Source organism: Pituophis catenifer, unplaced genomic scaffold (assembly GCF_029215685.1).
Source record: "Pituophis catenifer annectens isolate HBS135680 unplaced genomic scaffold, rPitCat1.0.hap2 SCAF_101, whole genome shotgun sequence".
Classification (NCBI taxonomy): Eukaryota; Metazoa; Chordata; class Lepidosauria; order Squamata; family Colubridae; genus Pituophis; species Pituophis catenifer.
Genome location: NW_027256981.1, coordinates 1 through 27,500, shown reverse-complemented (window position 1 = coordinate 27,500; position 27,500 = coordinate 1). Strand labels below are relative to the sequence as shown.

Below are 27,500 nucleotides of genomic sequence, written 5' to 3'. Positions count from 1 at the left end.
CAGCCGCCGCGGAAGGTAAGCAGCACAAACAAAGAGGCGGTGGCGGGAGAGGAAGCGGGGCTAGAGCCGGGGCCACTAAAGGAGGGGAAATGGGGGCAATTGGCGAAGGGAGGGCGGAGGTAGATAGGTGGAAATTCCAAAGATTTTCCTACCTTTTCCTGTTGGCGTGGCTAGGGGGGGTGTCATGTGACTGAGTGGGCATGCGTGAATGACGTCAAGTTGGCCACGCCCACTCAGTCACATGCCCCCCTCCCCCCACCTAGCCATGGCCAACGAACCAGTAGCAAAAATTATTAACCTCACCACTGACTAGTATCCTCTTTGTACGACAAGAAACATACCGGATAGCTTGACTTCCAGCTTCCGTATTTGTTCATTTCTTCGGAACAGCTGAGATGAGAGGTCTTCTCTGGAGCTGCTTCCATCGGATGGCTTGGTAGGAAGAACACAAGAGACACATTCAGATTAATTTCTGGAATTAAACAAAAAGTTTGGATATTATCCCCATTTTCCTTAATTTCTTTTTATCCCAACTTTACTATCAATAACATAAACAATTTTAAACGATTTTCCCCCTTCTTGCATCTGGCATTGGGTGATAATATTCTCTCCTCCTCCTCATTTTTCTCCCCACAAAACAACAATCCTGTGAGGTGGATTGGATTGAGAGTGAATCATCCAGCCTGCTTTAGGTGGGACTAGAACTGTCTCCTGGTGATTGGCCCAAAGTTACCCAGCTGGCTTTCATGCTTATGGTGGGACTAGAACTCACCGAAACCAACTCCTCATGGACTAATCTACCTCTAGGAGTAAGGAAAGCACCGACTCATTTCATGTTTTTTACAAACTTCTCCCAACAGATCGGTTGAGTCCTTTACCAATGTTAGGAAGCATTAGTCACACTAAGTAATATGAGCTATTTTCTGCACCTCTATAACTGTCTGGTTTGGTTCTGCAACCCAACAAGACAGACAGAGACTTCAGAGGATCATCAGAACTGCAGAAAAGACAATGGCTACCAACCTGCCTTCCACTGAGGACCTGTCTACTGCACGAGTCAAAAAGAGGGCTGGGAAAATATTTACAGAAACAATTTATGGCCACCTCTGACACTTACGAAATCGTCCCCCGACTCTGCTCCTGCTGACGTGACAGATTCTTTGCTGATCGATCTGGGCATCCTGGCTAGCCCCCCAGGCCGTGGGGTAGTAGCAGCCTCATCAGCAATCTTCTTCTTTAGTTTGGCAAACATCTTCTTCTGGCTAGGGTGCCCTCACTCAGATGCCCCCCAGCAATGGACGGCAGGAATCTTCCATTCAATCAGCTCCGTTCCCTCAAGGGGCTCATAATCCAATCGTGCTGGTAGATTAAAAAAAAAAAAAGAAGAATTTTTTTGGAAACTGGACACCACCATCACACATGCATTATCATCAAGGTATTTAGGAAAATCACTTTAAGACCATGAACTCTACGTACAGAATAATCAAAATCTTTTTTTGGACTGTAGTCTTCACCCCAACAGAATTTGATCGACTGCAAGCAGTTTAGCCAATGAGGATGCAGGCTGGTGTTTCTTTAAACGGATCCAATTCTTTATTGTTCCTTTAATAATCTATTTGGTCCTAGTCAAGTATTTCAATCAGCTGGGGAGGGGAACTGTTAGGAAATGATTTTACCTAACTTGTTGCGTTGGCAATATACAGTATAAACCATCATTATAGCTTTAAGACTGCTGTATTGCTGTATTGCATCATACTGATTGGTTAGCTCTGTAGCCAATGTCCTTAAGAGGGAGCAAGAAACCTGGTTTGTCTCTCTTTGCTGATCGATACTGCTCTTTGCTGTGTTTAGCTACTGTTTGCAAATACAGAAGAACTGATTATTGTGTATGACTACAACGACTGGTAAGAAGACTTTGTTATTGGATTATCCCTGGACTATTGTTTAACTATCTACTGGTTATCTGTGTATGACCTGGACTGTTTATTGGACTGTGCCTTATTACTATTTCCTAGTAAACACAACTCAGTATATCTGTGGGTTGGCTGTGTTTATTTTGTAACCAGTCTCAATCGCTTTCATGTGCACACCCTTGCTACTCAAGGGTTGCTCTGCGAATTCCTTAACAGGAACATTAAGAAGGATCTCATATAACATTCAGCAAGGATAGCTTAAAAAGAATTTGTCTATTAATTTAGGGCAAGAAAAATATTCCATAATTGCCTTTACTAGTTTTACGAATAATTCATGTCAGCAAACATATCCAACGCATCTTCCTCCTACAATAACAACCCTGTTAGGTTGGTTGGAAAAGGTGGGCTGAAAGAGAAGGACTGGCCCAAAGTCACCCAGCTAGCTTTCAATTCACAACTAATACAGGACTTGAACTCATAATCTCGCCTGGAGCCTTTAACCACTAGACCAAACTAGCTCCAATCAAAACTTGATGGTGATGTCATCTTGTCAACTGAATCAAAGTTATACATTTCTGGTCAATTTCCAGCTGGCTGTTTTTTTCTGTACAGTTAAGCCTGAAAAGAAAGGATGTTTCTTCACAACCAGAAGGAAAAATCCAGTTTTACAACAACAAACAGGGTTTGTTCAAAGCAAGGGCGTGACTAAGACCAAAAAAAAAAAAAAAATCACAAAAAGCATTAGAATATATGGAAGATATTACTGTAATACAGGATGGCTCTTTCTCAACACCTTGGGTTTTTGCTGGTTTGAGATATCGGAGGGATTCTGCCATTGAGGTGCACCAGGGTTTAAACAGCAAAAAAATAAACCTACCAATGCAGGATCCATCAGCTGAAGGACAGCCTTTTCACCAAGCATATAAAGGCAATAAGCTTCTCGTGAGCTCAGGCTACCTACCTACCTGATACCAATATAAACCACTATGAATAATTCACGGTGTTCCAGGCAACTCTGCAAAAGCTGCCTGACACTAAATACTGCTGCACTGAAATACTGATCTCTCATCAGTGACCAGAGTAATTTTGAGATAGCAATAGCAACAGCCCTTAGACTTATATACCGCTTCACGGTGCTTTTGCAGCCTTCTCTAAGCAGTTTACAGAGTCAGCATATTGCCCCCAACAATCTGGGTCCTCATTTTATCGACCTCAAGAAGGATGGAAGGCTGAGTCAACCTTGAGCCTCTCAGAATCAAACTGCTGGCAGTGGGCAGAGTTAACCTGCAATAGCCCTTAAGACTTATATACTGCTTCACAGTGCTTTTACAGACTTCTCTAAGCGGTTTACAGAGTCAGCCTATTGCCCCCAACAATCTGGGTCCTCATTTTACCCACCTCGGAAGGACGGAAGGCTGAGTCAAACTTGAACCGGTGAGATTTGAACTGCTGAAGTGCAGCTAGCAGTCAGCTGAAGTAGCTTGCAGTACTGCACTTTAACCACTGCGCCACCTTGGCTCTTAAACCATACCAAGGTTTTTTTTTTTTTTTTGCCATACTATGTTAAATATGACTATATCAAGACGTTTAGTGGTGTTTTATAAGGCACAGAAACCAAATATTGAACACTTGGGTTTCACATAATCACCATCAGGGATAATGCGCGAGCTGCACTGGCTCCCAGTGGTCTTCCGGGTGCGCTTCAAGGTGTTGGTTATCACCTTTAAAGCGCTCCATGGCATAGGGCCTAGCTATCTTCGAGACCGCCTGCTGCCACCGACAATCTCCCATCGACCCGTGCGCTCCCACAGAGAGGGCCTCCTCGGGGTGCCATCAGCCAAACAGTGCAGGCTGGTGACCCCCAGGGGGAGGGCCTTCTCTGTGGGGGCACCTACCCTCTGGAATCAATTGCCTCCAGAGATAAGGAGAATCCAAGACCTCGGTGCCTTCCGCCGTGCCCTTAAAACCTTCCTTTTCCAGCAAGCCGGGCTGGCCTAATTTTTTAAGTGTTTTTAAGTGTTTTGTTTATTGTTTTTAATTAATGGGGCCAAATTTATATATGTATATTTTAACTGTATTTTAATATTTGTACTTGATGTTTTTACTTGGCTGTTCACCGCCCTGAGTCCTCAGGGAGAAGGGCGGTATACAAATTCAAAATAAAATAAAAATAAATAAATAAAAAATAAAATAACGTCTCCCTGGAGATCACAATTCCAAATTTGGCACTCTGTTCTCATTCTGAAAGCAGAAGAACTAATGGCAATGAGAAGCTTCATTTCTAATGCCTAAAAATACACTCCTCTCTCTCTTATAATGGCAGTGCTGAAGGAAAGCAGTAGTAATAAAGCAAGATGACAGGAGGAGAAAGATTTCAAATGCGCTCCTGACGGATTTAAGGTTAAGAAGACTATGTCGGGTTGTAGCTTATCTTCCAGAAGACTCCATAATTGGAAGAATTAGTTATGCAAGTCTGGGAAATGGTTATATATGTGAGCTTAGCTTTGGAATTCCATGACTCCAAAAATGGTTTAGCGTGGTCCAGAGAGAGCAGAGAATTTGAGTAAGATGCTCAAAAACCCAATTGGACATGAACGTTTGCACCAGTACCTATTCCTTAGCTTACCTGACCTCAACAGGTTATTGCATTGGGGAGGGGGAGTTAATTTAAGTTCAGTAAGGAGAGGGAGACCACTGAATCCAGGAATAAATACAACTAAAACAGTGCTTGAATTTAATGTATTGATATGGACTCCCCAAGTTAATCAAACCTACAGCAAAAGGAGGTGAGGCGGGGAAGAAAATAGAAATAACCGGGACATGGGACCTTTTGTTTTTTCTTCCGGTGTCCAGAATATGTCCAGCTTCTTTGCTCTCCTTTCAGCACATATTTTTGCTATACCAGTCAACATCAAGAAAAGTCATACAGCATGAAAAATCAGCTAAGCTTTAAGTCAACATAGCACCACCTTTTTTTCTCTCTCTGTTTATATAGAGATATAGATTAGATATACATACACAAACACGCACACACACATTTATGTATATATGTCACACACACAATTTAAATCTCTTCTCTATACATTATATATAGACACATAGCATATAGTAACCCACACATAGCAATCCTCATATATATGTATATACGCATATACATGCCTATGTATATATGTGTATACACACACAAAGAGCAACTCTTATATTTATATACCCATGCAAAACATATAAAGATAAACATAGCAATTCATATATATATATGTGTGTGTAGTGTATATGTATATATACCCATATATCTTTTTAATACACCCTTTTAAGGATATCTTTACAATTACACGGGAAGAAACCCGAGATATTAACTGTACACACCCATATATCTATATCTATCTGTCTGTCTATCTATCTGTGTCTGTCTGTCTATCTATCTCTGTGTCTGTCTGTCTGTCTATCTATCTTTGTGTCTGTCTGTCTATCTATCTGTGTCTGTCTGTCTATCTATCTCTGTGTCTGTCTGTCTATCTATCTCTGTGTCTGTCTGTCTGTCTATCTACCATCCTAGATATTTATGTGTCTGTCTATCATCTGTCTGTCTGTCTATCATCTCTCTCTCTCTCTCTCTCTCTCTGTGTGTGTGTGTGTGTCTCTCTGTCTGTCTATCTATCTATCATCCTATCTATCTATGTGACTGTCTGTCTATCATCCATCCATCTATCTATCTATCTATCTATCTATCTATCTATCTATCTATCTATCTATCTATCTATCTATCTCTGTGTCTATCTGTCTGGCTGTCTATGTATCATCCTATCTATCTATGAATCTGTTTGTCTATCTGCCTGTTATCTGTCTATCTATCTCTGTCCCTCTCCTCCATCATCTATCCATCCATCCATCTAAACACACACAGACAACACAGAGCAACCCTCCTAAAATTACCCAGGGGCTGCCTTCACACAATGCCCCTAAACCAGGCAGAAGAAGCCAAGAGGGTTCAAGGGGTTGCGGGAACCTCTTCTCCGCCCCCCACCCCCCAACTTTGCCCTTCCCTTGTGCAAAGCAGACTTTTCCAATTGGGGGTGGGCGGGTGGGTTGGTCACCTGGGCGCGATGAGACCCCCCCAACCCAACCCAACCCAACCCAACCGGGTTGTGGCTAACCTGGGTTTCACCACCTGTTGTGGGGGGGGACCTCATCTATTTTGCCCCCCCCCCCGCTCCCCGCCTAGGAGCCACTGAAAGGCCAAGACATCCTAAACCAAGGGTGGGCAATTGTGGCTCTTTTTACAACCTGTGGACTTCAACTCCCAGAATTCCTGAGACAGCCAAGCTGTCTCAGGAATTCTGGGAGTTGAAGTCCACAGGTTGTAAAAAGAGCCACAATTGCCCACTCCTGGCCTAGGAGGAAAGAGGGCTTAGGAAGTGGGGGGGGCTTCCTCCTCTTTCCCCCCCTCCCCCCCCATGCACCCTATTTGACCGGTTACTCCAAGAATTCAAAGCCCTCCGTTTCCCTTTATGGAACCCTCCTGGTTTCCTGGTTACCGTATTTACCCTAAAATGAGGGCACCAGTGGTGGATAGTGGGGGGGGGGGGGCAGTGCGCTCAAACAGAGAAAACTGACTACCGTAATCTCTGGACAATACGCGCACCGGCTTAACAAACACCACACACACACACACAAAAAGGGGGGGGGAGAGAGAGAGAGAAAGCAAGCTGGCTTAACCTGTCGTCGACCGGATTACCCCGAAGCGGCCTACCGGGCCTCAAGCCCGAAAAAGAAAATAAAAATAAAAATAGGTCACGAACGACGCCGAAGGAAGCGACTCACCAGCTGATGGTGACAGAAGGTGAAACTCGACCAAGAGCGGAAGCGGAAATGACGTCCGAGGCCTGATTAACCGTCGGCGGAAGTGACGTAAAAGGGAGTTTTAAAAAAAGGCATATATATATATACACACACACACACGGAAGCGCTGGTTCTAAAGGGGGAGTGGCCCCGGGAGGCCGCGCCCCCCTCGCGTGATAGGGAGGTGGAGCGGCAAAAGGCGGGGCCAAAGAGGGTGCTTACGTCACCCTCTTGCCATTCAGCGGGAGGCGCATAGGGAGGGCGCCAGGTTGGAGAAGGAGCTGGCGTTTAAGCATCATTTCCCCCCCCCCCCCCCAGGCCTTGGGACCACGAATGATGGTTTGGCTAAGAATGTCAAAGAGGGATGCGTCGTTGACTCTCATTTTGCAAACCCCCCCCCCCATGCCCAAAACAAAAAAACGCCTTACGATTTAAGGCAGCAAGGTTAGTAATGTATGCATCTTAAAAGAAGGCTGGCTGGGGAATTCTGGGAATTGGGAGTCCGTTGGACTAGAACAGAACAGAACAGAACAGAACAGAACAGAACAGAATAGAATAGAAAATATGGAATGGGATGCAATGGAATGGAATGGAATGGAATGGAATGGAATGGAATAGAATAGAATAGAATAGAATAGAATAGAATAGAATAGAACAGAACAGAACAACAGAACAGAACAGAACAGAACAGAACAGAAAATATGGAATGGGATGCAATGGAATGGAATGGAATGGAATAGAATAGAAAATATGGAATGGAATAGAATAGAATAAAATAGAATATATGGAATGGGATGCAATGGAATGGACTGGACTGGACTAGACTAGAACAGAACAGAACAGAACAGAACAGAACAGAACAGAATAGAATAGAAAATATGGAATGGGATGCAATGGAATAGAATAGAAGAGAACAGAACAGAACAGAACAGAACAGAAAATATGGAATGGAATGGAATGGAATAGAATAAGACTTATGATTACTGTAGCATCGCCTTGGTCATGTTATTTACATTCGGATGCTTGACGACTGACTCATATTTATGACGGTTGCAGTGTCCCGGGGTCATGGGATCACGTTTTGACAAGCCAGATTCACTTAACAACCATGTTCCTAATTGAACCACTGCAGTGATCCAGTTAACAAACGTGACAAGAAAAGTTGTAAAACGGGGCAAAACTCCCTTAACCAATTTCTCACTCAGCAACATGAGTGCTGAGCAACATGCTGCTAGCTTTGGTAACCGAGGCTGTGTTCTGCCCCAGCTACGGACCCCAAAGAATGCAGCACACACAAAGTCCGTACAAACCCTAGTTTACTAATTTAAATCAGTCTATTCCGAACCAAGAAACAAATCCAAACAATAATAACTGTGATCTTACTGTGGTTGGCAGACTGCCCAGAAACAATTTGCAGGAAACTGGTAAGAGAAACAAAATCCAAACACAAAGGAATGCGAACAAGTTGTCTCCTGCAAATTGCATCAGTCATTGTCCTTCCTGAAATAGGCTAAGGGAGTGGCCAATTAGCCCCAAGCCTTACTCTCGAGGGGACATCCTCCTGAGGAGCAACTCCTGCCTTTTGGCAGCTCTGCGCGCTCGTGCATCGAGAAGAGGCTCCTCCTCTTCTTCCTCTTCACTTATAGAAGCTTCTGGAGGTTCTGAAGGCCCTGGCTGAATCCCCACCTCTGGCACTACATCTTCTCAAGCCTCCTCATTGTCCGACTCGAGTGCCAGCTGCACAGGCTGCTCGCGCAGCACCACACCAGCCTCCTCGCTGTCGGAATCAGGTACTAGCTGCACAGGCCACTGATGGGTCACAACAGGCTGCGGCCTTGAGAAAGATATGCGTGGAATGTGCTACCATGATTGCTGCCATGTTGCTCCATCAGTTTTCCCCCCCCTCCCACCAATGGCAACTCGAGAGCAGGCCCGGAATGCTTTACGAATTGACAACAGCATTAAGCAAATATGTTTATTGTATATTGGTTATACATATAATCCGAGTGGGGCTCGATACAAAAAAACCCATTTATACACAACCAACGAATGTATTCACATTCTAAGTGAACATAACTGACATGGAAAAAAATCTTCAATACACCAAGAGCAAAACCCTTCTTCTCGGGCGACAGAAAAGCCAGGTATGTGGGTTGGTTCTTGACAAGTGTTTCTCGTCCCCATGGACGCTGTGTGGGGTCTCTCTCTAGAGAGGATCACAGTGTTTGGTTGAAAAATTCGGACGGGATGGAAACCGTCTTCCCGCAACTCGTCAAATCGAAAGACGCCGACGGACGACGGAATGGGGCAACTCCACCGCAGCCAACTCAACACGGCCAATCGCCATGGGGCCAATTCAACAAATTATGTGAAGTCATTTTAATTTCTTTTTAAATTTTGGGTCATTCATTTCATTTTTGTCCCTTCCTTGGCATACTTTCTTTAACGAGTCTTTTCCCCACTCTCTCCCTCATTTCTGCGATATTAAGTGATCACTGTTATCTTGGAGAGAGTTGACCATGGGGAGCTGTTGATAGATACTACAGAAGTTGCCCCATATCGTGCTCAAAAAGCAAAAAAAAAAAAAAAAGTGTTGAACCCTTTAGGAAAAAAAAAAAAAAAAAGACACCAGCACAAACCACAGTGTGAATGATCAACAATCGGCCAACCGACGGGGAGAGAAAAATTCGAAAGAACAAAAAAGGAAAAAAAAAAGGACAGATGGATGAATAAGCTATATGGCTTACAGGATTCCGATAACGTCAGAACAGACACGTGTAACAAGGATTACAGGAAACCGATTTCCACATCAACTGGACCTTATGGCACAGGTGCCATTCATTCTTGGCAGGTCGAGGAAGGGTGGGTGGGTAACCATTTACAAGGACGTAAAGCAGAATACCCCCACCCCACCCCGAAAAATTCTCAGTCATCGGGGAGGAGGGGGAAAAAATAATAATAAAAGAGTGTCAGATCAGGAATGTTGTAGAAATCTCAAGTCATCACATGGATAGGTTGGCACCAAGACGTGGTAGGGTATCAAAAATGGCACCGTGGACAGGAGCAATGTATGTACAGCAAGACGACATGCACTACAGAATAGCAGCACTTCGAACGAGTTTGGCCAATGTAAAAACAGTTGTGCTTCCATCCCTTTAGCGGAGATGCTAAGAGAAAAACAGTTGTGGGTATGTACTCTCTACCACTTGTGTCACACTTCAATAACAAGTCGGTTACAGACTAGCGTTGCCTAGATAATTATTATTATTTTTTTACCACTAAGAAGGCAAAAAAAGGTTTTTATCACGACTTCCAAATATGGGGTGCGTTTTTTAGGAACAAAAACCAGGCATGGTGTTTAAAAAAAAGAAAAAGTCCGCTTTCATTTTCTTTTTTTAAAGAGGAAAAAAAAAAAACCCCGAAGAAAAATGTTGCTAATAATAAGCACAAGGCGATAAGAGTGCCCTACCAAGATTCAAATCGAGAAATGCATGCTAGCGTTTTAGTTCCTGCAAGTTGGTTTGAATTATAGTGCAAATCCTATCTTACTGGAACGAACATTAGTGTCCGAAAAAGATATCCTTTCTATATTTATCTTTCTTTCTCTCTCTCTCACTCTCTCTAAGCTGTTAGCACTGCATTGGGTCCATATTAAGTCATCCATAAATCGAAAGATGAAAATCCAGAAAGTCCCTTGCCAACTGCAAGATTTCAATTAAATCTGTTCTAAATCTGACTCAACTCATCGTATTACTCAGCAAATATCGGCCAATGGAAACAACAGGTTGTGGTAGTTGTGGTGTTGTTTTTTTTTTTTTTAAAGTGTGCAGCGGGGTTCAGTGCTAAATTTCTGTAAACGTTCCCACGCCATCAAAGGGCTTAAAAGAGGATTGCGACGGCTGAGACCATGCCACATTTTTTTTTTAAAAAAATACAATGAAGTCCAAGCATGTGCCACTCAAAGAGGATTACAAGACTCATAAAAACAAACAAAATACACGGAACCATGCAAAAGTGCTACCAAAGGGTAGGCTTAAAAAAAGAAAAGAAAAAGGGGGGCCCAGATCTTGAATTGATCGTGAGGCCTTGTCGTTACTAGAATTCTAAACCGCCAATAAAAGACAAGCTGAAAAACGATGTATCAAGAATGGTTTATGAAACATTTTGCTTTGAACATTGGAAAAGGAAGGAAGGAAGGAAGGAAGGAAGGAAGGAAGGAAGGAAGGAAGGAAGGGACAGAGGGAGGAAACAGGGAAGGAAGGAGGGAGGGAGGGAAGGAAACAAACAGAAGGGAGAAAAGAGGGAGGGAGGGAAGGAAAGAGGGAAGAAAGGAAAGAGGGAAACGGAAGGAGGGAAGGAAGGAAGGAGGGAAAGAGGGAAACGGAAGGAGGGAGGGAAGGAAGGAAGGAGGGAAAGAGGGAAGGAAGGAAGGAGGGAAACAGGGAAGGAGGGAGGGAAGGAAGGAAGGAAGGAGGGACCTATAACACATTAGAACACTATGAATAATGTTAAATTTGACTAGAAAGATGCCTCCTTGAAAGTAATAAGTTAGTGTTTGCTTATCCCAGGAAGCATTGTTTGTTGCTGCTTTATTCTCCCTTTATACCTGCACATGTCTATTTAGCTGCCTCGACAGGACAAAGAAAGAAAAGCTGGTTTGTTGTGCTTAAGCTCTGGTAGATATTTACATTCTATTTAACAAGGCTTTGGTCCCATCTTGGTTAAGATGTCTTATCTTTGCTTTCAAGCTATTTCCCATCTTCGTTGAAAGGCCCGGTGAAAGACAGCACGGCACGGAATTATGATCTGGGGAGGGACACCAGAGCCAACACAAATTTCGGCAATTAAAGCAATCCAGGTGTCTATTGCAAGAATGCAATAGAGATTTCTCCCCGTCTTGATGTCCAAATCCACCCTCTTCCTTCACACAAGCCCTACGACAACAGGATAAGCAGACACGGGTCCGATTTCTCAAAACGTTTCTTCCTCACAAATCCTTTGTTAATATCTCAAAGGAAAGACCTCTACCTATCTTCAAAGGAGAGCGGAGGGCATGTTTCCAAGTAAAACTGAAAAAGAAAACGAACCGCTCCAGCACTGTCTCATCAGAATACCCCCCCTTTCAAGATTTCTTTCCTTCCCATTTAGCTTTTTTCAGCATCAAACTTCATTAAGTTTTCGTAAGGACCATGTCTGAAATTTACGCATCAGAAAGACAGACAGACAACTAAAACGCGGCAGGTGTCGCCGGGAAGTTAAAATAGGTGTCCTTCCCTTGAAATCTGGTTTTTCTAGAGCACCCAATGCTGATGGCAAAGCAGAAGTTACCATCTCTAGAGAATCAGGCACTTAAATTCCTCTCCTCGCCCACCGGGATGTCAAACCAAGGTCAAAACTAGAGACCTTCTGTGGTTAAAAGTGAGTGTCTTCTCTTTCAAGGCCTTATCCATAACTTTATGCTTGTGACCTACACGTACCAGCGGATACAGTAAGATAGACCTCCTTGACTGGTGTCCTAAACATCTGTGGACTTCAAGTTTCCCCACCCTTCGGTGACATCTGGAGGACATTAGGTCAGTAGAAAGTGCACTAGTAAAGTTCTCCCTTCCATGCGTATGCAGAGCCAAGCCAGATGATGATACTAAGGCCAGATGGAGCAAGACCACAGGACAATCCTACCATCATCATGTAACTAGAAACACCAAGCCAAACGTTGAACTCCAACGAAGATGCTTGCGAGAAAATGGCGATGTCTTTATAATCAAACATCTTCCAGAACGACCTCATTGGAGGTCAACTTGGAAGGACACCCAAAGAACCTAGCCATGAGGGGGGTTGAAGCATCCGGGCGGACAGGTCAACAGGTTGTTGGACTCGTGACAACCTGAAGAGCATTTCTTAACGACGTCACCTTGAGGGCGTGGCTTGGGTTCAGGATCTACCTAAACTTTAAAAAATAATAATAATAATAATAATTGTACAACCATGGTTCCGAGGTCTTCCTTATTTATAAATATATCTACATATTTACATGCACACGTACACATTTACAACTCGGCAGGCGGAGCACAGGTGGGACGGATGCGTGGCTGCACCGCTGCGGAAATCACAAAGCACCACAGAAGGAAATGCACTGCGCCTAGACCAAACCGAACGCCATTAAAAACAGAGTTTGCTATGAAGCCGCTTATTTGATTGCCAAGTCAACAATGAAGGCATTTCAAAACCAGAACTACCTCCTTCCTTCTTCCTTCTCCTCCCTTTCTTTTTTTTCTTCCTCAAAAGAGCAAGATAAAAAAGAAAAAACTCAACATCTATAATATCATCTTCATTGCACTTTAGGCCCGACCTAAGGCACCATCCTACTATCCCTCCCGAGGTTGCCTTTCTTCCAAACGGCAACCGATTATTCCCAACCTTGCTACTTCTTGAAGGGCTGGCTGAGCCGTGTCCTCGCTTGCCAAGCAGCTTGTAGGACCCTTGGAAGAAGCAGACGTTGAGATTAAAAAACACGTATTTCCTTGGACATCCAGACCAAGGGAAGGGAGTCCTTCTTCCTCAGCTCTCCTCCTTCCAGCCTCCTTCCATCCTAGCTACCGAAGGACCCCATTTCTTTCACGTCATCTTCTCAACTTTTCAAAAGCGCCCCTTCATATATTATGGAATATGCTTCCTCGGAGATTCCCTACCACCCTTTAAAAAAGTGGAATTGTGCGTTCGCTCTAGTTTAGTCCAAATACATTGAATTTCATCAGTGTACTCTTTTTTTGAGTGGGGGGTGGTGGAAGCATAGGATGGGATCTTTGAAAACAGCAGCACATGGACATCAACCCCATGGATTGATTTCCTCAGATCTCTTCCTCAATCTTGATTGAGACGCTTGTCCCGTTTTCCATCCTACAGGACTTCTTCGCTGGGCCCACGAGCGTTAAAATTCGTCCTTCGGGACCATTGTTGTTCTAGCTACGTCAAGCCCAAGTCACCGGAGACGGATTGGAGGAGGCCAAGAAATGCGAACTTGAGGTCCTTCCAAGAAAGCTTTGACGAAGCTTTGGAGATAGGTCTCAGTTCTAGAGTTGTCTGCCCCTTAAAATCCAGATGCTGAAGCCCATGGGTGAGAACTCCCTTGTCTTCTTCTTCTCCCCTTCCAAAGAGAAACCTTTTCAGATTTCTCCTCCTCACCTTTTCCCAAAAGTTCATCAAACCAAAGTTTCTTTTGAGGTCAGTCCTCCAACGAGTCCTATTGGTCTTCCTCTTGTCTATCAACAGCTCCGCAAAGTGGACATTTTTCCCTGGCAGTAAGAAGGTGAGACGAGGAGTCCTCTCTTAAAACTTTTTCCTCTTTTGAGCAGCTTGAGCAGAGAGGCGAGGCAGTGATTGTTCTCTTTTGTTTTCTTCACCGGTTGAACTTCTGCCATCGGAGTAGGAATGGGATGAAAGAAGATCTTTCAGAAGTTTGAGGTGGAAGGGTTGGGGGAGAAGGGTCATGAGAGAACCTTCCAATATTGCAGCGAGGATTGACAACGGTTACGTGCAGAGAAAGGGGTGGCATTTTTAAAAGTTGTTTTATTTTTTGCTCGCGACTTGAAGCCCAAACTGAAGGAATGCACAGACCAAGAAGGGGGTTAATCTTTTTGAGGTGATAATGGGCCACGAGCCAAAATTCTAGATTTTGAGGGATAAAGCCCAGCATCAACATGCAATATAGGCTGTTTTCTCAAAAAAAAAAAAAAGAAAGAAAGAAAGAAAAAAAGAAACTTATGGACAGCGCTACATTTGCTTAAGTTTACCCAACTCGATGAAGCATATTGATTTCAATTCACGCTTATTGCTGTCTGCTTTGTACCGTTTGAAGTCCCGCCATTCAGCTTTTAAATCTTTGGGGAATAGAAGATTACTATTATTATTATTATTATTTTCTGAATTTTTTTTTCACCCTCCTCTCCTTTTTTTTCTTTTTTTTTTTTTTTTGCTTTCAAATTTTTAAAAACAGTACAAAAATAAAGAATTTGCACACGAGGGCTTAAAAGTGACTGGCTGCATTTTCAATCTCGAGGGAGAGCATGCGTTTGTGTGTGTGTGTGTTATTGTTGTTGCGTGGCCAGCGATGTCTTCCAAATCAAAAAAAAAAAAAAGAGAGAGAGCTTCAAAACCTCCCAGATTGCTTTCAGTCTTAAAATGGTAAAACTTTTCGTGAGGAGAGGTTTGTTTTATTTTTTTTTTATCAAAACTGCATCCCGCGGAGAATGGAACAGCTCCGTGCCCCCTCCTCCTTCTTTCCATTTTCCTTTTTTTTTTAAAAAAGAAAAGAAAAAAGAAAAAAAACACCTGTCAAGTTCAAAAATAAAACTCAAGTAAATTCCTGTGTTTGTGTGTGTGTGGAGTGGATGATCGCGTTTAGAAAACTGCACCATTTCCAAAAAAAAATGTGTTTTTTTTTTTTTGCAGCGAGGGTTAAAAACCCTCCAGTGAAAACCTCCGGACCGTGTGTATTTTTTTTCTCCGCACTTAATAATCATCGAGGGTAGTCTCCAAAAATACGTTTCGGACATCCAATATCGAAGCCAATTCCAAAATGTGCTTCTGAAGGTGTGGATTTTCTACCGTTTCATCCCTGGGCAGTTGAGGATACGATTCGGGATAATTCCTCGTTTCCTGCTGGAGGAAAAAGAAGGGAAAATAAGGAAACGGCCACAAAAGAGCAACGCAACAGTTCTGAAAAGGACATCAGAATGGTGGTACAAGGAAGGAGGGAGGGAGGGAGGGAGAAAGGAAGGAAGGAAGGAAGGAAGGAAGGAAGGAAGGAAGGAAGGAAGGAAGGAAGGAAGGAAGGAAGGAAGGAAGATAAAGATAGATAGATTGTCATACCCGGAAGATTTTGTGCATTCTCATGGTAGCTGAGCAGAAAATAAACCTTGTTAGAAGCAGGCGCAGGAATTCATCTCCAAAAAACTGGAGAAAGGCCTGGTCTATAATGAGGGGGAAAAGAAAGAGAGAAAACTGAAATTAGATTACCAGATAGTCCTCAATTTATGACCATTCATTTATAACCATTTGAAGTTACGATGGTGCTGAAAAAAAGTCTATACAATGTACTTCAGCTTATGCCTAAGGCAATGTAATTCAACCTACATCTAACACAACCTACTTCAACATATACCTAACACGATGTACTTCAACTTCTACCTAACACAACCTACTTCAATATAAAGGGAAAGGTTCCCCTCGCACATATGTGCAAGTCGTTCCCGACTCTAGGGGGCGGTGCTCATCTCTGTTTCAAAGCCGAAGAGCCAGCGCTGTCCGAAGACGTCTCCGTGGTCTTGTGGCCAGCATGACTCAACGCCAAAGGCGCACGGAACGCTGTTACGGTCCCACAAAGGTGGTCCCTATTTTTTCTACTGGCATTTTTTACCTGCTTTCAAACTGCTAGGTTGGCAGAAGCTGGGACAAGTCACAGGAGCTCACCCTGTTAGGCGGTGCTAGGGATTCGAACCGCTGAACTGCCCACCTTTTGATCAACAATCTCAGCGTCTTAGCCACTGAGACACCTCTTCCTTTCAATATATCAACTGGTTTCCAAGTAACACCCCCCAACGAAAGGAAACTCCGAGGCTTGAAATTCCTCGCAGTTACATTTTATTAGAGATGTCATATCGGCACATCTGGGAAAAACCCGAATCTGAAAGCTCCCAGGTTTTCCCCACCCAAAGGAAAGTCCAAGTCCCTGCCCAACACCCACAAGTCCATCACATGGTCTAATCCAAGCACCGTCCCAACTGGAGATGCCTCCCAGTTCCAGCCCTCCAGGTGCAGGGCAAGATGTCCTTGACTCTCTGAGAAAGGAATGTTATTTTGACTACATATCACCCTGGCTCCATACAATTCCCCCCCCCCTTCCCAGTTTCTCACAGTAGTCAACATGGCAGGTCTGAAGGATGGCTTCCAGGGCTAACGCATACCTATGGAGCGGGAATGAGTCAAGAGTTGTGCAATATCCCGGTTGATTTTACGAAGGTAATCGTGGCATTTGTCCCAGAGACTTTTGCGCATGCTTGATAATCCGGAGACAAACAGGAATGCCATTAGAGGGTTGTTCAGGAAGAACGTGAAGAGGCTTCCTCGTTGTGATTGATCTACAAGACAACAACAAAAATCAAAACAATTTCACATTGTACCCAGGAGAAACAAGGCACGAGCGAGCGAGTGAGCAAGAGAGAGAGAGAGAGACACAGAGATGACCGATAATGACAATTCTGAATTCTCCAACCGTTGCTGAGAAGTTCAGAAGAGCATTTATTGAAGGCCCCTTTATTCATTCTGGTTAGGATAATTTATAATAAGAGCTTGGTAGCTTTAACAACGATCCTTTGTGTGTCGTTTTTATATTACCGTCCCCGTGTTTGGGGGGTGAATTATACAACCGTCCCAGTCCGTTTGCAAATTGGTAGTACGGAAACAAAATGGAATGAATTAATCCATAGGAGTTTTTGGGGAATGGTATTTCCCCCCCCCCCCTCTCTCTGCTGGAGACATTCACCGTTTGGTGTCGTTATTGTGGTTGTCTTTGTTGTTTTTAAAATTCTGTTTCCGGCCTTACTCTGTACCAGTTCTTCTCAGTCTTGGTGGCAATTTTAAGATGGGGGAAGGATTTCAAATTCTGGGAGTTGGAAGTCCAGCCATTTTAAGAGTCGCCAAATTCAAGAAAACATTCCTCCGGATGACAAATAGTCCTTGACTTGTGACCACACTTGAGCCCCGAATTTCCGTTGCTAAGCGAGGCGGTCGTTAAGTGAACTTTGCCCCCATTTTACAACCTTCCTTGCCTTCACCGCGGTGAAGTGAATCCATCACCACAGTCGTTAACGTTAAGCCACACGGATTCGTTCAGTGAATCTGACTCGGCTTGTCCGAAGGTCCCGAAAAAGGGGATCGCGTGACCCCGGGGGACACTGCAACCGTCATAAATACGAGACGGTCTGAATTTTGATCACGCGGCAACAGCCGTGTGGAAACCGGTCACCGGATCCCTTTTTTTTTCCAGTGCCATTGTAACTTCGAACCGAAGTTATATATATTTTCACCATTTTTCCAGGAACCCAGAGAGTTTTCTTTCCCCCTCGTGACGGAAGAGAACTTACCTCTAAAAGCCAAACGGTGAAATCTCCAGCTCCTCTCATGCCTTCAGGGCTGATCACCAAGTTTCCTGTGCCACAAATTATGTCACGAGAGTGGACTTCATGCTGGGAAGGAGTTGGGGAAGGGGCGTCTCTCTCTGAGAGTGACACCACTCCACCAGTTACAGTTTATAGGGACTGGAAAAACGGGTGGGAAAATTAATTGGTATCGAGCCGCCTTTCAAACCAGTCAATTAGATAGCTCCCAACTACGAATTCCTAAGGTGCTTTTTTTTTTTTTTTTTTCCAAGAGGCAACTGGGCTTCCTTTGTTTTTCTTTGAAGACGTTTCGCTTCTCATCCGAGAAGCTTCTTCCGCTCTGGCTGGAGGATGGGGAATGGAAAGGATAAACCTCCACGTGGCTTCAATGAGTCTAAAAAGGACGCAAAAGACCAGCAGTCTGCAAGGAGTATAAATCCTTCCATTTCCCCCAACGTCCAGTCAGAGCTGAAGAAGCTTCTCGAATGAGAAGCGAAATGTCTTCAAAAGAAAAACAAAGGAAGTCCAGTTGCCTCTTGAAAAAAAAAAAACCCTTTGGGACAACCACGAGCTGATGGATGACAGAGAATCTCCGTAGACATTTGCTAAGTAAAGTTTCCGCTAAATCAATCCCAACCAACAAAGTCAGCTTGGCTTGAAACAAAACAGCTGTTAATATCAACACCCAGTGCAACCTTGTTGTACAGTTAGTCCTTTTTCTTTTCCCAATGATGTCGTAACTCTGAACTGTTTAGTGAACTGAACAGTTCACTAAATGAACTGTTGTAAGTCGAGGGCTACATGTAACGAGGACTTGCTGTTTTTTTTTTTTTTCCAGCACATTTTAATAAGAGGATCTCTGCAGTTTTTAAATTCCACCCTGTCTCTCATAAAAACTCAACGGGGAGAGGCCTGGGAACTCCTTCTACATTCCAATGAAAAATTTACGGACTCCCGATTCCAAGATAAGCTACGTTCCTGGGGCTCCATCCAAGCTTTCTTTATCCTAGTTTTCTCTCCTCCGGTCTGATTAAAAAAAAATCTCCAGGAATTGTGCAATGGGCAGAGAATTTTGCTGGCTGGCTGGCATGAAAACGTTGCCTTTACGAAGTTGGACAGCTGTGAAAATTCTTCCGAGACGAAAGGAATTTTTAATCATCATCAGAATAACACTGAGGACTTTTTTTCCTGCCTTCCCCATTCCTGAAACCGAGGACATTCCTTAAATTCCAAAAGCCCACGGGATGGGAGTTGTTGGCAGGTCACACCGAGCTCTAAGGCTCTGTCCTACACAACCATGGGAACCACAGATCGCTTCTAAGCGGTGCCATTCTCCTTCCTAATTGCTAAAAAACAATAGCTACCCACTTGCCTTCCATGGAGGACCTGTATACTTTACGAGTCAAAAAGAGGGCTGTGAAAATATTTACAGACTCCTCGCATCCTGGACATCAACTGTTTCAACTCCTACCCTCAAAACGACGCTATAGAGCACTGCACACTAGAACAACTAGACACAAGGACAATTTTTTCCCAAACGCCATCACTCTGCTCAACAAATAATTCCCTCAACACTGTCAAACTATTCACTAAGTCTGCATTACTATTCTTCTTACTAGTATCTATCTCTTCTCACTTATGACTATAACCAGGTTACTTGCATCTTTCAATTATAATTGTATGAGAGATCAGGCTTGAGTGAATTTGTTCGAGACTCAGCGTTCATTCTTCACGCTGAGCCGAGCGGCTGGCTTGCCGACGTTTCGTGAGTAACATCATCCGTCAGCTTACAGGTAGTCCTCGACTTACAACCGTCATTGAGCCCGTGCCTGATTTTACGACCTTTTAGTAAGCGAACACGGCGACCGTTAAGCAAATTCATTGCCCACAATGATATTTATTTATTTATTATTTATTTATTTATTTATTTATTTATTTATTTATTTATTTATTTATTTATTTATTTATTTATTTATTATTTATTTATTTATTTATTTATTGCCAGAAACCGGAAGTACAGGCAGTCCTCGGCTTACGACCACAATGGAGCCAACAATTGTTGCTAAGCGAGACAGTTGTTAAGGGAGTTTTATCGCATTTTACAACCTTTTGTTTCCACAATCCTTAAGGGAATCCCGGTAGCTTAATAACCCGATTGTTAAGCGAATCTGGCTTTCCCGTCATCTTTGCTTGTCGGAAAGTTGCCAAAGGGAATCACGTGATATACACACCCCCGGGACACCGCGGCCTGTCGTAAATACGAGTCCGTCTGAATTTGGATCACGTGATCCAGGGGGCAGCTGCAACGGCCGTAAGTCTGAAAAAAACCGCTCCTGAGTCCCATTTTTTTTTTCAGTGCCATTGTAACTTCAACCAGTCGCTATATGTGCTGTCGTAAGTCGAGGACTGCCTGTAAACAGCTTCTCAGCCCACACCAAAACTCGCGATCCCGTGACTGCCTACCTTGCAACGCTTTCGGATATGTGGTCGGAGAAAGCAAACAGACCAGCGGCTGCCCGAATAAATTGGTGAAATTCTAGAAAGGAAGCAGAAAGAAAGCGTCTTGGAGACAATTTCACTCATCATCATCATCATCATCATCATCATCATCATCATCATCATCATCATATCTTGTGGGACTTTCGACTACAGACAGATCGTCATTTGGAACACAACACGCCAGATATCACAGTCGTCGAAAACCGCAAAATGTACTATTTATTGTCATCGCGATACCAGGAGACGTCAGAGTTGAAGAAAGAGCCTTGGTAGTACAGTGGTTTAAGGCACCCTGTTATTAAGCTGGTTATTAAGACCAGATGCCTGCAATTACTGCAGGTTCGAATCTCGCCAAGGCTCAAGGTTGACTCAGCCTTCCATCCTTTCTAAGGTAGGTAAATTGAGGACCCAGTTGTGGGGGCAATAAGCTGACTTTGTATAAATATACAAAAGTATGAAGGCTATTGCTTAACGCATTGTAAGCCGCCCTGAGTCTCTGGAGAAGGGCGGCATATAAATCAAATTAAAAAAAAAAAAAAGAACTGGGGGAAAAAAAATCACGAAATATCGCGACCTGCCCATCGAAACTACGCAATTATGGATGAAACATGTCACAGCAATACCCATTGTCATCGGGGCAGTTGGCACCACGTCAGGGGTGAAATGTAAAATTTGTTCCTACCGGTTCGGTGGGCGTGGCTTGGTGGGGTGGTGGTGGTAATGTGACTAGGTGGGCGTGGCCAACTTTTTTTTTTCTTTTAAACTTTTCAAAGCCTTTTTTTCTACAACCTCTTCAAGAGGTTGCAGAAAAAAAAATGCTTTTAAAAGCCTCTCTGACAATCAGGCAACTCAGCTGGGATCGTCAGAGGCTTTTCAAAACATTTTTTTTTACCACCTCTTTGGCCAAAGAGGTGGTAGAAAAAATGCTTTTAAAAGTTTTTTTTTTAAAAAAGCCTCTGATGATCGTGTGATTCGGCTGGGCATGGTGGGGATTTTTGCTACCGGTTCTCTGAACCACCCACCGCCATCGCTACCGGATCGGGCGATCCGGTCCGAACCGGGAGCATTTCACCCCTGCACCACGTCCCAGAATTTTACAAAACACATCAAGAAATTGCAGCTTCCTGCAATGACACCAGCGGAACTGCAAAAAACTTTTGCTACTCGGAACATTGTATATTTTAAGAAGATACTCGGCGGATAACTAGGACGCTGGCAGCAACCCGTATCAACCATTAGCACCTGTCAAGGGTATTTGCGACGCATTTTTGAATGTTCGGTTGACCGAGTTTCACGTTTAATGAATAAAGTAAATAAGAAGAAAAAGAAAAAGGAATTTTTAATCAAATCCACGCCCACATCCAGTTCTGTACGAGAAGCATGTGTTCAATCTGTCGGACTCAGGAATCCGTAAACAGGAGTTTACGTTGTGCATCAGGAAATCATATGGACGACACAACGGGATATTTCTCCCAGCATGGAAGGCCCATGCTGAGAAGCAAAATTGCTTTTTTTTTTTTTCCTTGCCAAGGACTTCTTTCTTCTTCTTAGCATATTCCTCGCGGCGGGAATGATAGGGGGAGGATGCTTTGAATTTTAGCAGGGGGTAAACCCGGGGGGGAGGGGGAACTGAGAACAGAGGTAGTCCCCGACTTACGGCTGCATTTGAGCCCAGAATTTATGTCACCTGAAAAACAGCCACTTTTTTCAGTGCCTGTTGCAACTTCAAACGGTCATTAAACGGATGGTCGTAAGTGGAGGACTACCTGGGTGCCAGCAACTGCACCAGCTTTGTATTTCCTCCCTGATATTGAGGAACTAACCTATAAAACAACAATTCCTTTTCCGAGGGGGTCAGACCAGGGGTGAAATGCTCCCGGTTCGGACCGGATCACCCGATCCGGGAGCGATGGTGGTGGGTGGTTCGGAGAACAGGTAGCAAAAATCCCTGCACCTCCGCCCCATGCCCAGCTGAGCTGCGCGATCATCAGAGGCTTTCCACCCCCCCTTTGGCCGAAAAAATGCTTTTAAATTTTTTTTTTTAAAAAAAGCCTCTGACGATCCTGCGGCTCAGCTGGGATCGTCAGAGGCTTTTAAAAGCGTTTTTTTTCTGCAACCTCTTAAGGTTGTAGAAAAAAAATACTTTTAAAAGCCTTTGACGATCCCAGCTGAGTTGCCTGATCGTCAGAGGCTTTTAAAAGCATTTTTTTCTGCAACTTCTCAAGGTTGTAGAAAAAATGCTTTTAAAACTAAAAAAAAAAAAAAGTTGGCCACCCCCACCCAGTCACATTACCCCCACCACCACCAAGCCACGTCCACAGAACCGGTAGTAACAAATTTTACATTTCACCACTGGGTCAGACCAATAAAGTTTCGTTAAACTAATCCCTCCTAAAATGATATATTAAAAACCAGCAGGGTTTACTCAGAATAATACTCATTTCCCCAGCTCGGCATCCTTTCTTTCATTGCCTCTCTCCTTCTCTCTTTTCTCTCTCTTTTCTCTCTCTCTCTCTTTTCTCCTTTCTTTCTCTCTCTTCTCCCTTTCTTTCTCTTTTCTTTCTTTCCCTCATTTTAAATCGTTTTTAATTGGGTTACTGATTTTAATTTGGTATTGTATTGTGATTTGTATTGAAGTTGTCATTTTGTAAGATGCCTTGAGTCCCTAGGGAGAAAGGCGGCATATAAATCGCAATAAATAAATAAATAAATAAAATAAATTTCCTCTTTTTCTCTTTTCTTTCTCTCTTTTCTTTCTTTCTCTCTTCTTTCTTTCTCCGTTTCTTTCTCTTTTTTCTCTCTCTCCCTTTCTCTCTTTTTCTCTTTCCCTTTTCTTTCTCTTTCTCTGTTTTTCTCTGTCTTTCTTTTTCCTCTTTCTTTCTTCCTCCCTCCCTCCCTCCCGCTCTCTCTTTCTTCCCCGTCTTTTAGCAATGTGCTGATTAAGTACAATGCTTCTGTCTGAGACGGAGCTAGCTCAAGCAGATTTATGAGTTGAAGAGCTTGGGGGAGGGGGGAAAATAATTCCTGTCTGCAGGTCTGTGCAAAATAGCAGCCAGGGCAGAGTTGCTGGCCTTAGCAAAAAAGGAAGAAAAGATGAACGAAGGGGTGGAAATAAATAAACAATGGCTGCCAAAAAGTGCTCCGTGGAGCTGGCCAGCTCAGTTGGCCAGCTTTAGCAATTCGCAACAGGCCAATCCATCAAGCAGGCCTTGTGAATCGCAAGAACAAACCAACTTCAAAGGAAGGGCCGCTGCAAGGCATGAATGCGGGAAAAACACGTGTAAATGGCAGGATTTCCCTGCAGTCCTCGGTGCTTTAACTCCATAAGGAACGTTGGAAAACCAAGAACAGATATTTGCTTATAGTCCACCGTTATCATTTTTATAAATCAGCCAGAACTCTAGTTCTGTCTTTATAAAGACAGAACTAGAACTCACATTCTCCTAGCGTCTGGCCTAAAGTCACCCAGCCTCCTTTTATGCCTAAGGCGGAACTACAACTCACGTCTCCTGGTGATTGGCCTACAGTCACCCAGCCAGCTTTCATATCTAAGACGGAACTAGAACTCACATTCTCCTAGTGTCTGGCCTAAGGCCACCCAGCCTCCTTTTATGCCTAAGGCGGAACTACAACTCACGTTTCCTGGTGATTGGCCTAAAGTCACCCAGCCAGCTTTCATATCTAGTACGGAACTAGAACTCACATTCTCCTAGCGTCTGGGCTAAAGTCACCCAGCCACCTTTTATGCCAAAGGCGGAGCTACAACTCACGTCTCCTGCTGACTGACCTATAATCACCCAGCCAGCTCTTTCATGCCTAAGGCAGAACTAAAACTCCCAGTCTCCTGCTGATTGGCCCAAAGTCACCTAGATAGCTATTATGGCTAAGCCGGGACTAGAACTTATGTCATCCAGGTTTGTATGGTTTTTTTTCTGGATTATTGCTCCAAAATAGATGCTTTGTGCAGAATACTAAATCAAGTTCAGGTTTTTCCTCTTCTACCGTGTTTCCCCGAAAATAAGACCCTGTCTTATATTTTCTTGAACCCTGAAATAAGCCCTTGGCCTTATTGCCATGCACTCAAAAGCCCGATTGGGTTTATTATCAGGGGATGTCTTATTTTGGGGAAAACAGGGTAGAACCCTTTAAATCTGGGAGAAAAATAGATTTACAGTTTATTCCTCATTTGCAACTTAAGGGCTAGATCCTAGAAAGTATTTCTCAAACATTAGGCTAATTTCCTCCTCTTGGCCTCTTCATTCCATTCCATACGTAAGCCCAATATTATCCCCTGGATGATATGCTCAAGAGGACTAGTAACTCTAAATAGGCTTACCTTGTAGGCGACGCTGTTCGACGAATCCACTATGACGAACAGAGGCTTCCTGGTGAAAGGATAGAGATCACCAGGGTGCAAGCTGGAGGGGGAAAAAAAAAAAGAGAGGGGGAAGAAATCCAGAATGTGTAAGAAAGAGACGGCAAGGAAAGTCGTAAAATGGGGCAAACTCACTTCACAAATGTTTCGCTTAGCATCAGAAATGTTGGGCTCCCATGTGATCGTAACTCAAGGACTACCATATTCCAGGGGTGAAATCGACTTACCTTCCCTACCGGTTCAGAAGTGCGCGCGAGTGCCATCGTCACGTCCAATTTTTCACCCTCTGTGCATGCGCAAAGCCTTCTGCGCGTGTGCAGAAGGTCAAAAATGGGTTACTTCCTGGTTAAAACCAGGAAGTAATGACCTCTGGGCTGGTGGGCGGAGCCTCTCGCTGCTGCCACTACAGGTTTGCCAAACCGTGAGCCGGACAAAACCAGCAGGATTCACCACTTCAGAAGCTTCAGAAAAAGCCTCCAAACAGAGCTTCAGAAAAAAAGCCTCCAAACAGAGCTTCAGAAAAAAAGCCTCCAAACAAGAGCTTCAGAAAAAAAAGCCTCCAAACAGAGCTTCAGAAAAAAAGACTCCAAACAGAGCTTCAGAAAAAAAGCCCCTGAAACAGAGCTTCAGAAAAAATAAAGTTTCAGAGGCTTTTTTTCTGAAGCTCTGTTTCGGAGGCTTTCAGAAGCAGATTTTTTTTTTTTTTTCTGAAACAGAGTTTCAGAAGTTTCAGAGGCAGAAAAAAAAAAGTTAGGTGCAGAACTCACAACCAACGAACCTGTTGCTAAAATTCACCTCTGGGAACAGCTGATTGGGGGTATTCCGGGAGGCTGATCCACCCGCCAATCAGCTTTTTTCTTATTTTCCTCCCCAAAAATTAAGGTGTGTCTTATACTCCGGTGTTTCTTATACTCTGAAAAATATGGTAATTTGATGTCTACGGCCATCGGTCTCGCAGAGGATGTCCAGTTTCCCAGGAATAAGCAACTCACCAATGCATTTCCTTGTACAACTGGTTCCGTTTGTGCATTCCGTCTCCGTTTATGATATCCCGGTTGCTATTCGTCAGGACACCCCCAAAATCGTAGGGACCTGCAGGGAGCAAATGGGAGGTAAGGACAGCGGCTGGCTTGGCGACGAGCTAAACACAGAATATAAAGGACCCCAAAGATTCCAGGAGGAAGAATTTCGACAGTAGTTGAAAGAGCTAAGGGATGACTAGCTAGACAACAAACCTTGGGTTGAAACCATCCATCTTAGAGGCCGACAGGTTTGAGAAGCACTGAGATGTTTGGAAGTTAAAGAGGTTGAAAGGGTGGATATGTTGGTTGCAGGTAGTCCTCAACTTACGGCAGTTCGTTTAGCGGCCGTTCGAAGTTACGACGGTACTGAAAAATGCCACTTGCAACCGTTTTTTCACGGCGACCATCCCCATGTTCTGAGATCCAAAATTTGGACACGTGGCAACTGGCATGTACTTACGACGGTTGCAGTGTCCTGGGGTCATGTGATCCCCTCACCAACGAAGTCCATGGGAAGGCCAGGCTCAATTTAATGACCGGGTGACTTAATGTATCACCTGCAGCGACTCGCTGAACGACCGTGGTAAGAAAAGTCACTCAACAAATGTCTCAGCGGCAGAGATTTGGGGCTCCATCGTGGCCATAAGTTAAGGACTTGCCTGCACTTTTCCAATAACCCAAATGGAGACAAATTTGTTCACGCCCAACCGAGTTGGGCGGGAAAGACAATTCTATAAATCAGGGTTAGATGCTGGACTATATGCCCCCTTCTCCATTGAAAGGTCTGACTGAGGACTCCTCACCACACAGAGATATCGAGGTGATTGCAAAGAGTTGAGATTGGCTTGAAGCAGTGGTGGGTTTCTACCAGTTCGGGCGAATCGGTAGCGGCGGAGGCAGCAGGAGGCTTCACCCACCCACCCAGACGTCATCATGGATGCTATGCGCAGAAGCACTGCACGCGAGCAAAGCGAGCGCACACGCGTGCATTCACAGTTCCAAACCAGTACTGAAGGCACCGTGTTTCCCCGAAAATAAGACCCTGTCTTATATTTTTTTGAACCCTGAAATAAGCGCCTGGTCTTATTGCCATGCACTCAAAAGCCCAATTGGGCTTATTATCAGGGGATGTCTTATTTTGGGGAAAACAGGGTAGATAGATAGATAGATAGATAGATAGATAGATAGATAGATAGATAGATAGATAGATAGATAGACAGTAGATAGATAGAAAGGATAGAAAGAAAGAAGATAGACAGTAGATAGATAGATATGATAGATACCGTGTTTCCCCGAAAATAAGACCCTGTCTTATATTTTTTTGAACCCTGAAATAAGCGCCTGGTCTTATTGCCATGCACTCAAAAGCCCAATTGGGCTTATTATCAGGGGATGCCTTATTTTGGGGGAAACAGGTTAAGTGAAACCCACTACTGGCTTGAAGGCATCTCATCAATCACTCAATGCACCCTTTTAATGGAGAGCCAAAGCTCTTGATCGTCCATAAATCCAGGAACGACTCTGATCAGATGGATCTTTTGCGTTGGATATGTTCCTTCGTGACTATAACAAGCCATGACATGATTCATGGGGGTTTTCCTAACAGACCAAGGCTTGGTGTGACATGCGGTCTAAATCACGGCCTAAAGAAGCAGAGACCAAGGTGAGCAGAAACTTCTCTTAACATTTGGGTCTT

At 43.9% G+C, this 27,500-nt stretch overlaps 2 protein-coding genes across 2 annotated transcripts in view; both read right to left on the bottom strand.

Moving 5' to 3' along the window:
* GOLGA1 (golgin A1) overlaps positions 1 to 6,799 on the bottom strand; it is a 31,099-nt gene extending 24,300 nt beyond the window's left edge. Inside the window, exons 1-3 of the mRNA XM_070956579.1 lie at positions 6,735 to 6,799; positions 1,118 to 1,359; positions 342 to 432 (exon numbers count right to left, since the gene is read on the bottom strand). Coding sequence (XP_070812680.1) covers positions 342 to 432; positions 1,118 to 1,252 — 226 coding nt within the window. The 5' untranslated portion in view covers positions 1,253 to 1,359; positions 6,735 to 6,799. The remainder of the gene's footprint in view (positions 1 to 341; positions 433 to 1,117; positions 1,360 to 6,734) is intronic.
* An 8,393-nt stretch (positions 6,800 to 15,192) lies between these two features.
* On the bottom strand, positions 15,193 to 25,874 carry SCAI (suppressor of cancer cell invasion; the record flags this gene model as incomplete). The annotated part of the gene is made up of 6 exons (XM_070956585.1): positions 15,193 to 15,407; positions 15,621 to 15,721; positions 16,715 to 16,888; positions 20,372 to 20,444; positions 24,744 to 24,825; positions 25,775 to 25,874. Coding segments are annotated over 6 exons (677 nt in total), but the record flags the coding sequence as incomplete, so codon positions are not given.
* Positions 25,875 to 27,500: the final 1,626 nt, after the last annotated feature.